At 35.7% G+C, this 17,399-nt stretch overlaps 1 protein-coding gene across 10 annotated transcripts in view; it reads left to right on the forward strand.

Annotated features, from left to right (window-relative positions):
- sxph (saxiphilin) overlaps positions 1-17,399 on the forward strand; it is a 66,626-nt gene that overhangs the window by 45,846 nt on the left and 3,381 nt on the right. For 3 of the 10 annotated variants that reach the window (XM_064296285.1, XM_064296284.1, XM_064296281.1), the window contains 2 exons: positions 1,008-1,191; positions 12,576-12,775. In XM_064296285.1, coding sequence (XP_064152355.1) covers positions 1,008-1,191; positions 12,576-12,628 — 237 coding nt within the window. In that variant the 3' untranslated portion in view covers positions 12,629-12,775. Of the gene's footprint in view, positions 1-1,007; positions 1,192-2,170; positions 4,863-6,676; positions 6,794-6,904; positions 6,979-12,575; positions 13,073-16,370; positions 16,666-17,399 lie in introns of those variants that run through there. The other 7 variants (XM_064296287.1, XM_064296283.1, XM_064296286.1 and 4 more) reach the window with 7 other exon arrangements.

Below are 17,399 nucleotides of genomic sequence, written 5' to 3' on the forward strand. Positions count from 1 at the left end.
AAACACCAGCCACCAAACTACCAGGGTTAGCTTAGATTCTTCAGAATATTCATGTTTGCAGTACAGTATGTGAAATGTCATTTCTCATTAGAGAATGGAAAGACACTCAATTTCATTGCGAGTGGCATGAATTCTGATAAAGCTGGCCATAACAAGTCACTACAATGATTATGCCTCTGTGATAACTAACAGCCATTAAATTCCTCTCCAAAGTAGGGCAGGAAGAAACTTTCAGTGAACAATCAATCAGACCCATCAAAAAATGAAGAATGTACACGTATGCAATAGCCAATAACTGAAAAGGTTTTTAGAATGACAAAAAATGTAAGTTTTTAAAAAGATTTGAATTTACCCAGATTTAAAATTATTAGTAAGACTAATGAAACCATTTTATATGTATGATATTTTATTGGTTCAATAAAGAAAGAGTACAGTTACACACATATGTAATATGTAAGTAATGTCATGTTGCTGACCCACTTATAACAAGATCTCAATGGAAGCCAATTTATAAGTATATAACTATTTTTTTACAGGGAGAACTTCCTTTCTGGTAATGCAGCTCTGTGACAGTTGTGAATTGATTTAAGTAAACCTCAGTAAATTGTATAGAAATATCTCTTTTTATTTGACTGTAACCAGCTGCTATAGCATTCGTCACCAGGGAAAGCTGGAAAAGAGAAACAACAGCATTGGCGTTTCAGAAAAGTATCAAATTATAACAATACAAAGTGCAAACAAAGAAATGAAGACAAATTTAAAATTCAGTTGACAACCTAGTGTAATTCTGTTCAGTGTACTTTATGCCGGCATCCTATTTGTGGCAATAAGAATAACCTACTGCCCTTTTAATGTTATTTAATGTTATTATTTTTATTCTGAAAACAATTGTCAGACCACACTAAACTGAAATTCTGAGCAAGTGAATTTAATTTTATGATGTATCACAGTGTTTTATGGCATTTTTGACGTTAAGTTGTTCCCTCTGCTCCTATACCACCTGACAGGAAACACTGGCAGCACACCCAGATGAATTCAATCTCTTTCAGTCCCAACAATATGGCGAGAGTGATCTACTTTTCAAAGATGTCACACGGTGCTTTGTCCATACAAGCCACCTGGACTATCGAGCCATCTTGGGAGAAGACTTCTACAGGACAGTGGAGACTATCTTCAACTGTACACAGTCTGGTAGGGGTCATACTGTAGCATGTACTTCACAAACACAGAGAAATTGAAACCCCACAGGTACCTATAAAATTACCATTTAAATCTTTAAGCACAATGGTTGCAATATGCATTTTTTCAGCAGCTCTGATGTTATAATCTGACAAACATTTTGTACAATTCAGCTCTCAGAGGATTTGCCGATTCCAAATAGGTGGGCCAGGGTCCTATATCTGGAAAGCCACCTTTGCAACCTCTACTTATCTCTGGAACACTCACCAAAGATGAGTGTTCCAGACTCACCAAACAGTTTTGAAGATAACTGGCAGAGCAAACAGTCTGGGTTTTTGTCCCATTGGTGCTGACTGAAATCAGCCACATGTTCTCACAGGTTCAACACGTTCACATTTTTAAACGCTCTTTGTTTAGAATAATCTTTGAACTGTTACATCAAATAACATTAGATGGTAGACATGCCTGAATTAATCATCTGATACTATGATCAGGTTCGTGGTTGAATAAAAGAGAAATTATTGTGCATAATTTAATAGATTTATTATTTAACTGTTCTTTTTGTAAAATATTGCATTCGGACAAAAGATTTATGTCATTTCATTGACCCAGATTTAACATATGCAATATAATGTAAATAAAATGCTCTATAAAACAGAGCAGAGTTATGGCAGTGTCAATATATAAGATTTTACACATACATTTGGGGAAAATATAATAAATAACACAGATTGTATTTTAATAAAATTATTATTATTATTATTACTATAAATAATTCAAATCAAAATTAGAAACCATGGATGACTGCCAGATTATGCATTTTCATGCGTATTAATTCCACCTTGGGTGATCCCATAGCAAATATTCAACCTTGAACTGTAACGCATCACAAATTGTGTTAAACTGGTTTTGGACATGGATATGTGGTATGGTGGTCTCATTGCATTATACTGTGAATTTTTCATAAAATATTGTCTATTTCCTCCTACAGAAATCTTGGAGTTCTGTACTCAGGATGTATGTACCATATTCTGAGCATCTGTTACAAGTGGGAACACCAGAGAACCTATAAGCCAGGCCTCATTCCGCCTCTCCATCTATGATAGCTACCACATCCTGTCACAACAGTATTAAGAAATGACACGTTTACATTCACTTTCACTTTCATTCATTTGGCAGATACTTTTGTCCAAACTTCAGCTGCCAGTTATGGCAAACAACATACTGTAGATTGCTATCTTTGTTGTGCAAACAAAAAAAGTCAGAACAGAGTAGAACACTATATTAATGCAAAGCAAATCAGATTCAACATAAGTGAATGACATTAGATATTAAGTACACAAATAGTTAGCAAATGGATCTTACAATTAATGAATATTATAATTAAGGTGCCAGGGGTATTTTAATTTACTCTTTATTTTTTGCCTTGTGCTCATGCATATCTGGTTTCCTGAGGCATTCTGCTCCATTAAATTTCAGTACCATTACAAATGTAGAACTGGGAGAATACACTCCTCATTCAAATAAGTAGATGGTAGCAAGTCATATATTTGATAATGTTACATTTTGGGACTGCCTGTATATATTGTTCAGAGAACTATTGAAACAGAATGCCTGTTGTGACACTTTTAGTTAAAAAAAGGGTAACAAAATTGTGATAGTTTTAGTGAAAATAGGGAAACAAAGTTTTAGTATCTCATCTCATTAAAACAAGCTGACAGATTCCTAATAAAATTAAGCAGACAACAGGTGCACCTTAAATTATGTCCAGTGTTCTATTTCACTTAAGGTGAAATTATGTATAATATAAATGTTTACTTCCAAGCACTTTGCATGCTCATATTATGTCTGTGTCCTAAAATGACAGAATATGCTAGAAAATGTTCTTTCCATAATGTCATATTTGTGATTGACATTTCTTCTTATAAACAATGGGTCAATTTAATGGAGAGAACTTTATTTAATAAAGAACTTTATCAGCAAATGTCAATATTTGTTGCAAATATACAGTACAAAAATTCATCAGCGGCCTTTCCATGAAAAGATGAGACAACAACTTAAAACTGAGGACCAGGAAGGCAGGCAGGGTCATTCAGTCATTCATTTTTCCATTTCCAAAACTGATGATGAAAAATAATGCTGTATGTTTTCTGCATATGCGGTCAGACTCAGATGTCACACAAAAATATAATAAGGCAAACAGCAAAAAGAAAAGTGCTATTGCAGATGCTAGATAGCTGAGCAAACATTTCAGCTCCATGCTTTCTTCAGTGCTCAGAAAGATGCAATACATGGTTCACATAAAGGAGTGATCTATTAATGAAGAGATACCTTACAGGTGGGATAATTAGAGGACCATTTTTTGAAGTCACAAATTGGATTCACAGGATCCAACAGCAACTATATTTTATATAAATTCATGATGAATCTGCAAGAGAAAATACTAAATTATACATAAAGACTAAATTAGAGAAAACAATTAAGGATGAGGTTGCCATTCATGCCATAAGGGACCAGTGACTTGAGCTCAAAAAGAGCCTTCTGTTTGAAATAGTATGACATCTACTTCAAGTATGACAGTTGCCTCCTATATGTGTGGAGGAATCCGGTCAATGCCTAAAAACATAAATCTGCCAGAGAATTTGAAATGTTGGGAGACAAATGATTTATCCCCATGCCTCTGGAATAGTGTTCTTATGCTTTATAGTTCTGGTCTGTAGGGAGTGTGTACTTTTACCAATGTATAATAAAGGACAAGTACCTTTGACATGCACTTTTACCAATACAGGAAAGCACACCCTTATCCAACCCATAGAGTGTATGGGAACTAGAGGGGACTGGGCAGTGAAGTGCCTGGAAGTCTGTATGCTAAGCATGAAAGAGCTTTCTTCCCATTCAACTCAATTTAGAAAATCAAGCCGATTTGACTGTAAGTTGAAGAAACAAGTCTCCCAAGTGAATTAACAAAGCTATATGGGAGAGGAGAGTTTGAGGGGGATTCCCATTATAATGGGAATTATAATTACCATTGAAGGTCATTATAATATAATATTGGCTTATTTCAGAGGAGTTTTACATAATTAGTTCACAGTTTCAACAATTTTATGATGAGCAAGGCCCAGACAATATATACACTCAATAGGAAGAGGTTTTACAGTGGAAATTTTGAGATATGTCCAGTTAAAATCATTATAACTGTGTATGAGCATTTATGGCAACAGTATCTTTCAGAGACCATTATACATGATTTTTACATAATTAGATGGTTGTTTCAACTGTTTTGTAAAGAGCATGGCCCAGACTGTAGGCACACTGTGGAAAATGTGAGACATGCCCATTTAAGGTCACTGTAACATAATATCAGCTTTTATGGTAACACTATCTTTCTCAGAGATCATAACATGGGATTTTTACATAATTACATTGCTGTTTGAACTGTCTTGTAATGAGCGTGGCCCAGACTGTAAGCATACTCAACTGATGAACTTTTGCGCTTTTATTTTGAAATCATTGCTCATATATTGCACAAGAAGATAAACCCTTAAGTTCGCTCGCTTCCGCAGCCGGTTGTGTCCTCTAGTTTCGTAATGTCAGTGTGATCTGTTGTCCTCTGTGTAGTTATCTCACTTATTATGGGATAACTCTTGATTCGGAGCGTGACTCAGACGACCTTTTTTGTAAAGGTAAGTTTATTAATTGTAGATGCAGTTAGTGAGAAAGTGAACAGCATGTGTCATTCGGCTGCTAACTGCGATTCAGTCAGCCTAATTTTTCTACTTTGCCATGGCCATTGGCTACCTCTAGTCCAGCAATTGCTAGACCCTTTTTTGAACGGATAAATTTAAACTAATATTATTTTTGTTTTCATTGCCCCGAAGCCCTCCCTAATCAGTATAATCCACGAAAAGAGTGCATGTACCCCACTCATTCTTCATTTACAACAACTGGAATGTAAAGTTTAGAGTTAGGCTACCAGGTGAAGTAGGCTATTCTTTTTTTTTCTTTTTTTGCGACAAATGTTCTGGAAAATAACTCCGTTGTAATGATGATGCAACCACCATCATAACGTGAAAATGTGATTTATAATTAAGTATGCAACGTTCGAATTTTTTATTGTGTTTTTCACTTACCTTATAACAATTGTTCTGATAACTCATTTGATTTTTGGCGGGGGAGAAGACGTAATTGGCTGGCCATGTTGACAAATAAAGAGTTTTGTCAGGCATTTTTGATATCGAGTTTAGGAGTGTACACAAGGCATGTTATTTTTCATGTGATTACACTTTGTCATCATTATCAGCACTATCATCATGCAAAGACAGTAGGCTATATGTCAAAATAATGTTGTCAAAATAATATTATGGTGGAATCGGCATAATAGCATCTAAATTTAAGAGAAAACATATGCCAGCTTTATTACATATTACTCATTATTTGTCACCATTCATTGATTCATCACCATGAACAGTGGACACAAGAACGTTATGATACATTATTATGGGTAATGTTAATATGAATAATATCAAAATAGCAATTTAAGCAAAACAGTAATGACGGCGAATTCATGTAATCCTAGTTCAAGGTTTAATACTTAACATATTCTGATACATTGTGATACATTTTGTGCAGGCAACTCTCTCAATTCAACCTCCAGTCTCGATCTCATTGAGAAATATCAGTTTAAATGCTGAGCTAAATCTATCAATTTTCACAAAATATATCACCAGAGTTGTGTGAAACATATGACCTATACCACTTTCAGTAGGCTGCTGCAGAATGCCATGGCATATCTGGCCAATTAGCAACCCTAGAAAATGCAACCTTATATAAACAATGTACACTAAAGTTAACCATAAGAGAGAGCCACCTGCCTACACATATGCTTGTGCAGAACAATACAAGGAAATTAAGTTTTTTTAAAAAGAAAAAACCTAAATATGCATTTAAAAAGTGTTTTTATCCAACAAATATCTTCCCATTGAGCAAATGACGTTGTTTCGACATTGTTTTCTGGTTGTAATATGGTCGCCAACATTGGATAACCAGAATACAACCAGTTTTCAACTTACAAGACTTCGAAACAACATTGCAGAAAGGCATCTTAGTGGCATCATACCTTGATCAATTTCTACTAGTAAGTTGGCACAACATACTAGAACTTCCAAAAAATTCCAAAGTTGCTATGGTGGCCAGCTAGCTACCTCCAATTTACACCATCTCGTGACTAAGTTTTAAATGCCAATGGGCAAAAAAGTTAACGGCTGTTAGCTGAGCTGAGAAGCTTGTTTCTCTATAGGAACACTGTTGTTCAACTTCATTGAAAGTATCTTGTTTAGCTAACATTAGCAGCTAGCTATTTTAAAAATCTGCGGTTTGCTAACCACCAGTAGACTAGCTAACTTTGGTTGCTGTAATGTTTTGTCGGATGTAGGCCAATGCATTTGTTAGATTCATGGATGATAAAATCAGACAAACTGTCCCCATGTCGTACATCAAGAACTTAAAATCTGAAGAAAAAAAGGCTTTGACAGAAATAAGAAACATGTCATACTCTGGAAAAAAATTCCCCAACACACAAGGTTTTACTACAATGGACACATTTTAAACCTTCCAGGTAAGATGTAGCGATGTTTTGGGTTTTTTCGAATCATTTTCTTAATATTTTTTCTGTAATTTTCCTCATTATTTTCCTGAAATTACAACTTGATTTTATCTTGCCTGAAAGATCTGAGAGAGGAACTGGACATCCACTAAACCTGAGAGCGATGACAACCTCGATCAGAGAGCAAAAGACAAATGGTACAGTTTACTTGTCTTTTTGTTATCATGTCTATCGCAGGTTATTACATTTGGAGTATGATTTCTGTCATAATTAAATACGATACACTCACATTTATCTCATGCTGAACGTTTTTGCTGTTTCTACATAAAATCTGACATATTAGAAAATTCTACATAGTAGTTTTATATACTATCTGTGCCCTTAACACTGTTTTATGATAAACACTTTGTTATATACTATCATTACTCAACAGGGGTTTTAATAACTTCTGGATTTCATTGTAAATTTACTGCAAATGTTGTCATTTCTTTGGGCTGTCTTATAAAGTCACTGTTGCACATGCTTGGTGCTTGGTTTCCAGGATCGCTGCTTGCCAAGGTATTTTAAATTCAGTTTTTTCTTAACAGAGTAAAGAAAAATTAGATGCAGCACGGAGCAAATGCCTCATGTAAATAATGAAATAATAATAATAGAGATAGTGAAAATAATTAAAAAATCTGTTGATATTGAAGATTTAGACAAAATACAGAAGTGGGCGGAAATCTGGTGAATTAAATTCAATATAGCCAAATGTAGTGCTGCATGTGGGAAATAAAAACATTAGACAGGATTACTTTATGGGTGGAACAAAATTGGAATGTGCTCAATTTGAAAAGGATTTGGGAATAATTTTTAAAAAGCCTTTCAGGTACTAGGCACTGTGCTGTAGCAGTAAAAAATGCCAATAGGATGCTGGGATATATAGCCATATATATTGAGTATAATCCAAGGATGTTATGCAATAAATTTGTTCAACCATGCTTGGAGTATTGTGTGCAGATCTGGGCACCGTACTACAAGAAATATATTGAGGCTCTGGGAAAAGGTTATAAGAAGAGCAACCAAATAGATTCCTGGTGTGAAAGATAAAAGCTGTGAGGAATGCTTCAGATGCTTAATCTCTTCATGCTTTGTAAAAGGAAAAGGAGACTTAGGGATGATTTGATTGAGGCTTTTAAATTCATAAAGGGGCTCAACTACCAGAGATTCTTCAGGTTGAGTTCTGTCAGTAGAACGAGGGGGCACAAATGGAAATTAGCGAAAGGTAAACTCCGTACAGAAATTAGGGAGAATTTTTTCGGGCAGAGAGTGGTCAGTGTGTGGAATCGCCTGCCAGGTGACATAGTAGGGGCTGAAACTGGTGATTTTCCAGACCAGGCTTGATACGCTGTTGGATACTATCTAGTCTGTTGGTAATTCGAGCACTAGATACAAGTCAGGAATCTGGTGAGCACTGATTGGCTTGACCTCGTCGTCATGTTGTTATGTTATGTTATGTTATGTTATGTTATGTTAAGGCAAAAAGAAATAGTAAGACAAAGCTCTGAAAGTGAAGATGGTGTGGCTGTAGTTCCTTTCAAACTTACCAGAAGAATTCAGGAAAAGTACATTGAGCTTTAAAAAGAAATCCGTTTGACATAGATATTTAATTGAAGAAAAAAACTATTTTATTTATTTTATTTATTTTAACTATTAGGAAATGAAATGAAAATACATAGGAAATGGATACAACTTTCCGTATTAAGGCAACCAAACATCTGCCTTCAAGAGCAGTTACATACTTAAACAGATGGTAGGTTATTTTTTTCATATACAGCTAATCAATTCATTTTGATTCAATAACCTTTATTTGTCCCTGAGGGGCAATTAATTGCTGGGCATATCATCAATCAACATCAAAAACAGATAGGACACAATACACACAACCTGACGTCACATACAACAGAAATTCAAATAAACAAGCAGAATGGAAAATGCAGTAAAAAAACTGCAATAAAAAAGGTATCAAGTACACTCCTGGGCAAAAAAAATGGACCAAGCCCAAAATGGCAAAAATTAAGCTTTTAATGGTCTTAACAACAAATCATTGGTCAGAAAATTAGCAAGAATTAAACAAATGCACTCCTGAGACCTCCTGTGCCACCATTTGCTCGTTTACTTTTGCTGCAGTGAACTGTTTGGGGAAAAGCTATAAACAGGGAAATTCACTTATACAGTAGACAAATTAACAATGTCAAATAAAAGTCATGTTTTGTATTTGGCTGCATATCATTTGCATGCAATGACTTCCTGATGTCTGTGACCTAGCAACATCATCAGAGTCTGGATATCTTATTTTCAGGTTGTCCTACAAGCGATACAAAAACTCTTTGCATTTGAATGGATCTCTATGGGAATTGGGGGGTGGGACTAGATTCAGCTGTAAATTATGCTGAAACAGTATGGAACACATTTGTTGGCTAAATGGCTTTAAGTCATCAAGGGTCCAAGGTATCAAATGAGCCTCAAACCATTGTGCTGCTGCAAGATATGCAGTAGATACTACAAGCATTGTTTCTCCTGATTAATTTTCATGTTGAACTCAATGTAAAAAATATTCAGGAGAAACAATGCTTTTAGCATTTATTAAGCAATAGAAACTAATGCATTTTACAGACCACAATCAAGAAATATTAATTATTTAGTTTTGACACTGGTCATTATCAACGACTTCTGCTTTAAAATGTGTAATAAATATAAACCAAAGTACAAAGAGAAAGTGGCCAATTTGTTCATTTCTAACCAGCTTCTAGCTAAATACAGAACATTTGAATGAATTAACATCAGTTGTAGGCATATGCACAAACACTGGCCATTTGTGACTGTATGTTGGGAATGGAGTGACTGGCATGCATATTAATATACTGCATATACATTTTTTTTTGCCTTTCAGAAAATATCAGGAAGAGCCAGAGGTGCACCGTGCTGGACCCAATGCAGATTCTGGCTAGCATTTTAAAATATGGCACGGTGAAGGTGGTAGAAAAAAATTAATTAAAACAAGAAATATTTATAGACTTTTTCTACCCACATTATTATTATTATTGTTTTTGTTGTTGTTGTTGTTACTAGTAGCCTTTAAATAATAATTATTTAAGTTATTGCTTTTTTTTAAATGTCTGTTTGCTTAAAATAAAATGTAATTTCAAAAAAAGTCTTGTCAGCTGAATTTCTGTATACTCTATATTTCCTATTTCAAACATTTTATCTTATCTACTTCTTCATGGACCATGTATCATTAATGATCATTTAATCATGTGTCATTAATTCTTTATTTGCTAATTATTGTTTAAACCAATACTATCCAATTGCTTTTATTTTGCTTTAAATATGTTAAGGACAGTTACTTTACACTCACACTGAAAATACTAGTATAGTCTACCCCACAAAACAACAGGTTGAATTCTGGTCAGCTTCCAACGTCTGAATGATAACCTAATGATAACGTAACGTTGTTATGACTTCAAAAAAAGATGTCCATGCAATGTGGTTTCAATCGACCTGTGCCGGCAGCACGTTACATATACAGTGGGCTCCAGAATTATTGACACCCTTAATAAAAATGAAGAAAAAAGAATGCATATAATAACATATAGATTATTATCTGTGTCATTTATGTTCAAACGTATGGGAAAACTATATACTTTTATTTCAATACATTTACTCTCATGCTTCAATGTTTTTTTATTAACCCTCCTGTTATGTTGCGGGTCAAATTGACCCTTTTTAAAGTTTGAAAATCTAGGAAAAATACTTAAAATTATTTTTTCAGTATGAAACTTCTTCTACTGGCCTTAATTAGTGTAATCAACATTTTAAATGAAAATGGTTCATTTCATGTATTTGCAAACCCCCCCTGTATGGGGATTGACCCGGGAACATTTTTGCTGTACCTAAAAAATGAACAGAACAGGAGGGTTAAGTAATCTATTTTTTTCTGAAAACCATAGGTGCCATAATTATTGGCACCCCTAACAATTATTGTAAGTAAAACCAAACAAAATGAAATTGGCAATACAATTTTACTTAATTTAGTTCATCTCAGTCTAAAAGAACTATATTGTGTCATTCCATTACTTCTAGTTTCACTAGAGAATAAAAATGAGCATACAAAACAACATAACAAGCATACAAAATCCCTTTGTCATCCATCAGCATGGGAAAAGCCAAATAACTGTCAATTCAGAAGAGACCGATGGTAATTTCCTGTCAAAAGTCTGGTAATGGGTACAAAAAAAAACATAAATGGTTAAACATACCACTTAGCACTGTAAGGGCAGTAATAAAAAGGTGTAAAACATATGGAATGGTTGCTAATTTGGCAGGAAGAGGAAGCAAGTGCATGGTGTCCCCACGGACGGTGAGGAAGATGGTGAGGGAGGCCATTACTAACCCAAGGACCACTGTTTAAGAATTGCAGAGATCGGTTTGTTTCTTGCGGTCAACAAGTCTAAAAAAAAACATAAACTCTTTGGAAGGGTGGCACGAAGACAGTCCTTACTGAGCACAATGAACAAAACCAAGAATCTGGAGCTTGCCAAAGGTTATTGGAATTATGACTGGAAGAGAGTGATATTGTCAGATGAGACCAAAATTGAACGTTTTGGCCATACACACCATCAACATGTTTGGTGGCAAAAGAATAATGCATGCAGGAGAAGCACCTCATACCTACTGTCAAATATGGAGGTGGGTCATTGATATTTTGAAGGTGTTTTGCTGGCAGTGGTCCCGGGGCACTATTTTAGATTAATGGAACAAAGTACCAGGAAATTCTGGCAGAAAATGTGGTTGTCTCTGCTAAGAAGCTAGGACTTGGTCATAGGTAGATTGTCCAGCAAGACAATGACTCCAAGCATACATAAAAATCTGAACAGAAATGCTTGAAATCTAAACAGAAATGAAATCAACATCCATGTTTTCCAATGGCCATCTCGGTCTCCAGACTTAAATTCCATCAAAAACGTGTGGTCTGAATTGAAGAGGGGGGGGGGGTCCATAAGTGCAAACCCAAAGATATCAATGATTCTGAAAAGTTCTACATGGAGCAATGGTCAAAAATCCCTCCAAATATGTTCTCTAGCCTTATCACAAATTATAGGAAAAGACTTGTGGCTGTCATCTTTACCAGGGGTGTTTTCGCAAAGTATTAAACCAGGGGTGCCAATAATTGTGGAACCTGTTTTTTGGGGACATATTTTTTTTATTTTAAAAAATTAATACTTTGGTTGATTCCAATGAATCATTAATCAAGCACACTAGTTTACACATGTTGGAAAATAAAGCTTATGTCAATAACTATTATTTTTTAGTTTAGCATTTTTTGTGCATATTTATCAAGGGTGCCAATAATTCTGGAGCCCACTGTAGCAAAGCATTTTTGTGGTTAGGGGTGCGGGATTTAGTAAGGAGTTAGTCTCCACACATTTCATGTTACCATACATTTCCTGTGTTAAGTCCATTAGGGTATCTACTTTATTTCCATAAGAGGTCATTTCAAAATAGTAGCTAAGAGACAAATTTATTTCAGCTTTTATGTACTATATCAGATTTTCAGTGGGTCAAAAGTTTAAATACACTTTGTTAGTATTTGGTGGCATTGCCTTTTAATTGCTTAACTCAAAGGCTTGGGGTACCCAGATTGGGGGAGAAAGCCTGCTCAGACAGTGAATTAAAATACTGAATGTATTTAGAAGGATCATGCTAGATTGATTGTGTGCATCCCGTGTGGATCATGAGCTGTGTCTGTTTGCAGATGCGCCTGGCTCGGAGAGCAATACCATGGCTTCTGGACACCAAAAAGTTTAGCTCTTTCACATCTGCTAGTACCCTGGACTTCGTTCCAGCCAGCGCACCGATAGGTTCATTGGCACTGGAGCAACTTCAGAACTTTGTCTACCAGACTAAGCGACTCTTTGTGATCACCGGGGCTGGGATTTCCACGGAATCTGGCATCCCTGACTACCGCTCAGAGGGAGTGGGGCTGTATTTCCGCACGGAGAGACGACCTATACAGCATGCCGAGTTCCTGCGGAGTAGCCAGGCCCGCCAACGCTATTGGGCTAGGAATTATGTTGGATGGCCGCAGTTCTCCTCACATTTACCAAACTCAGCGCACCTTGCATTACGTAACTGGGAGGCCCTTGGGAAGGTGCACTGGTTGGTGACTCAGAATGTGGATGCACTGCATTCCAAGGCTGGGCAACAGAAGCTGACTGAGCTGCATGGATGTACTCACAGGTATGTGTCTGGGTAGGTAAGAGACAGTTTGTTTCACAAACTTCTTAATGTTCTCACAGGCCATAAGTAAAAGGTACCTGGCCCTATGTTGTTAGTAGCAAGGAACATTTACAAATTGGTGTTTGCAGAAAAGATAATTATGCTAAAATTTCCTTATTGTGACTCACCGGCAAGAACTTAGAATATTATTTTATTGTAACCTTGTTGTACATAATACATTCCCTTGGAGTTATAAATGGTAGCATTTGTAAATTATTGTCCCATCTCCATGAAACAAAAGATTACATAATGTAGAGTATAGAAACATATAGGCCCTACAAGAATGAAAGATTACATATTTAGGTATGTATACCACATTGTGTCACAATGTTTTTGCATTATTTTTCAATGTGACATCCATATTTCATCTTAAGTCACCATTAGGGACAAATTTATATGATTTATAATGGACAAAATGCATTTTGTTGATTTTTGGAGAGATTTCTGCACCCCTGTATATGTTAGACCCCTATACTGATGGAAAGATCATAATTCCCTCTTGAAAATTAAGCAAAAGTGAGTTACACAAGTCAAAACTGTTGATTTGTAGTGAAATACATGATTATGTTTGGGTAGATTTGGAGACACTAAGGGAAACCAGGGTACACTGCTTACTTTTTGCTTCATAGATCTTTTGTATTTCTGCATATCACCCTTGAACACTTGTGATCAAGGCGTTTAAGATCCAGAACAGTTATAAAGCCTTAAATAGAACACCCCCTAAGTGGGTGAGGATTGGCCAGATTTGGCATCTGCACAAAGGGGTTAACTAACTTTAATGTTAAACAAGTGTATGGGTAGTGTATGTATTAGCTGGATAGTTGACATATTGTAAGCTTTCTAGCTCGATCTCTTGCTAGTTGATTTGAATCATTTTATCCGAAACAACTGGTTCTATTTAAAGGTTCATAAACTGGATTCAAATTGTGGGTATATTCCCCAGAAGTGACAATTAATTGTCTTGATATTTCTTTCAAGTTTTTGACCCAGTTATAAGCATTAAATTGGAACACAATTGTCGTGACCTGTTCAGCAGACAAGGACAGAGTGGTGATGTATCCCGCAATTATTAACATTCATATCCGTAAGACACATCATATGTAAACCATATCCTTTTGCTAGATTGAGCTGGTTATAGCAGATTATCCCATGTGGTAACATTACACTACCAGACAAAATGGAAGAAAGAAACAGAAATTAGGCATTACCATTGTAGTTAAACCTGAAGCTCATTCAATGTGTAATAACGTTGTAACACTGAGCTAATGTACACTAACCTTAGACTCTACAGCAGTCTGAAACTCTGGACATTACATCCGAACAAAGAAAGCCTTTGATTGCACATTTCTAAACTTGAAAGCTATTTAATTCTCGCTAGCTAATGCTAGGCCTACTTACTGATTCACCACGGATTGTTCTGCGACAAGTTCAGGGCAAAAATGGGCATTAAATACTAACTGTATGGGTTCTTGCAATATTGCAGTGCCTGTGGCTCCAGAAATAACACCCTTTCTTTGTGAGTATCTTTATTTTTGGGAAGAGAAAAAAGCGGTTCCTTTCTCTGCATCCAGAGAAGGGGCAATGCTTAGGCATTTTCAACGTTGTTTAGATTGTCCGCACTAAACAGTGGCAAGAGCATAATTTAACTATTACATGTGGGAAGGATTTCATTGGGCTTGTTATTTTTGGTATGTAACCAACACCCAGTTAACCCTGCCTACAGAAAATCTGGTGTATAGCCAAGCGGGAAAGCAAGCCAATTTTGGCACAGGCCTTCATACATTTTTTGCCAGAATCGTTTAAAATACAAATGTTTGAGAATGCAAAAAAAAAAAATATAAAAACAACACATCAGCAAAGAATTCACAGATTTCAGTTTCCTTGACCTTTAACGTAATGCCTCGTTATGGAAAATTGATTACTTACTTCATTATGGAAAATACACATGAATTGTGTATCACCACGGTATCACCAGTGGCAATGCTTAGCTGGTGACATGCAAACTGTGAGCGGCTACTGCAAAGTGTTTGTTGTTTGTGTTGCGTTTGCGTTGATTCTGTATACTGCTTGATATCATCTGGTTTGTTGTATGTCACATCCAGCGAGCGTTAATTAGGGTTCTGACTGCAAACTGTATGCCTGTGTGGAACAATGGGGAAGAGAATCTGAGGATTATTTGTGTGGCTAATTGTAGCCAGCTCAGATTCAGTTCAATTTTGTTGTGGCACAGGGTGACTTTATATCATCCTACGAATGTAATAAAGCATTAAGGATGTAGCCTAATTAATTTTGTTTAATTTGATTACCTAGAAAATCACCTGGACAAGCACCGCTGGTGTTGGTTACAGATATATTAAAATGTTTTAATCTATCACTTAGACACAAAGGTTTCTATTTGTTTTTCATTGCTACAACTCATAGGTTTGTAAATGGTTTCATTTCCTAGTTACAGGAAGCTATTTAGTTAACAGCAAACCTATATGTGAACCCATTGAAGCGTTGAGTTGGAGATGCATGATCATTGAATTATGGCTTTCTTTGCTTTAGTGTCATGAGTGTTAAATGAGAAATGAGAAGGTTTAAAACAGAAAGTTTATTTTTATGTGACTATGCAAGACATGGAATAATGCTTTAACTAGAAAAAAACAACTTGCACTCTAGTCTGGTGTGCAGTTTGAATGATGTGATCTCATGGAAGCAAATGTACTGTAATCGCTAAGTTTTTTTTGCTTGTTTTTTAGCTTTTAACCAGACGCAAGCTGCAGCACATGTACCCTATGTATGATGTCTGATAAAAGTTTAACTCATTAATCATCATTCAACATATCAAAATGTCACCAAATACCTGCTACTCAAGTTATTAATTTATTATATTTTAATACTGCAACCCAATTAAATTTTAATGGTTAATTCTATTGTTAGCAGTTTACATAGCTTTTACAGTAAACAATTTATTTAGACTAAGTGTTTATTTCTCTCTTCATTTTTACTTAAAACAATGTTAAGCATTCAATATGCTCAAAATATCAAAGGCAGTAGTGTTTATTTGGAAAATGTTACATGAATTGAAAATGATATTCCTCCATTTGTTAAATTATTTCAAAGCTTCTTTCTTCAATTATATTTTATTAATTGTATTACAATAAGTGAAGTTGGATACAAAACTGACTGTTCACAAAGAGTAAATTTACTGGCTAAATCTTGCCTACAGCCCCAGCATTCGTGTGTCTGGAATTCATTGTGTATCTGAATATGGATTTCTCTTCCACAGGGTGGTATGTCTAGGATGTGGGTCCCTCTGTGCTCGAGAAACACTGCAGGACCGCTTTACAGCCCTCAATCCAGGATGGGTGGCAAAGTCAAGAGGGGTTGCCCCAGATGGGGATGTTTTCCTCTCAGATGAACAGGTCCAGCACTTTCGGGTCCCATCCTGTGAGAGTTGTGGGGGCATACTGAAGCCAGAGGTCACATTCTTTGGGGACACGGTGAACAGAGAAACTGTGAACTTGGTGCTGAAAAAGCTGGAGGAATCAGATGGAGTATTAGTCGCTGGCTCCTCAATGCAGGTACCGATTACCAAGTTTTAACTGTAATATTCTGCATATCAGGGAACAATTAATAAAAGCTGCTGTTAGCATTGCATCTTTTTAAGGTTTGGGGATAAAACATTCTTATTGTCAATAGACTGAAAATGATCAATACATATAAATTTGTTAAAACTTATAAGAATGCGCAAGACATTGTGTTCTTGGTTTCTTTTTTGTAAGACAGGGCAGCAAATCAGTTCTCTGTAATTCCTCAAACTCAAGGACATGAATGTGTATGTACTGGATTGGATCTTATGAATAAATGTCTGTTTACAATAGAGTGGTAATCACTCTGGCTACACATAGCTAAATATATCACAATTTTGAAGTTAAGTTTGGATACTAGTATGCTAAATGGCTAGCTAGTTCATTTGCAAAATGCTTTTTTAGAAATGTGGATACATTAGTTATCTATTTCTAATTTTATTGCAAATTGTTGACAAATTTGACATTTCTATCTACTGACAAACTACTAATTTAACTACAGACAAACTACAGACATATATTTGTGTTATGATTTGTAAACCAGCAATCTATAGATAGGTACTAAGGCTGGCTAGGTAGAAAGCTATCCAGTTTATACCATTACCCTTTTCGGATGAAAAACTAGGCAATACTTGGAAATACTACTGCATACTCTAGCCACAGTTTACTGTGTGTGCAAACAGAGGTATTGTGCGCTCATGCAAGAATATTTTGTCTACAAGCGAATA

The sequence above is a fragment of the Anguilla rostrata genome, chromosome 10 (assembly GCF_018555375.3).
Source record: "Anguilla rostrata isolate EN2019 chromosome 10, ASM1855537v3, whole genome shotgun sequence".
Lineage (NCBI taxonomy): Eukaryota > Metazoa > Chordata > Actinopteri > Anguilliformes > Anguillidae > Anguilla > Anguilla rostrata.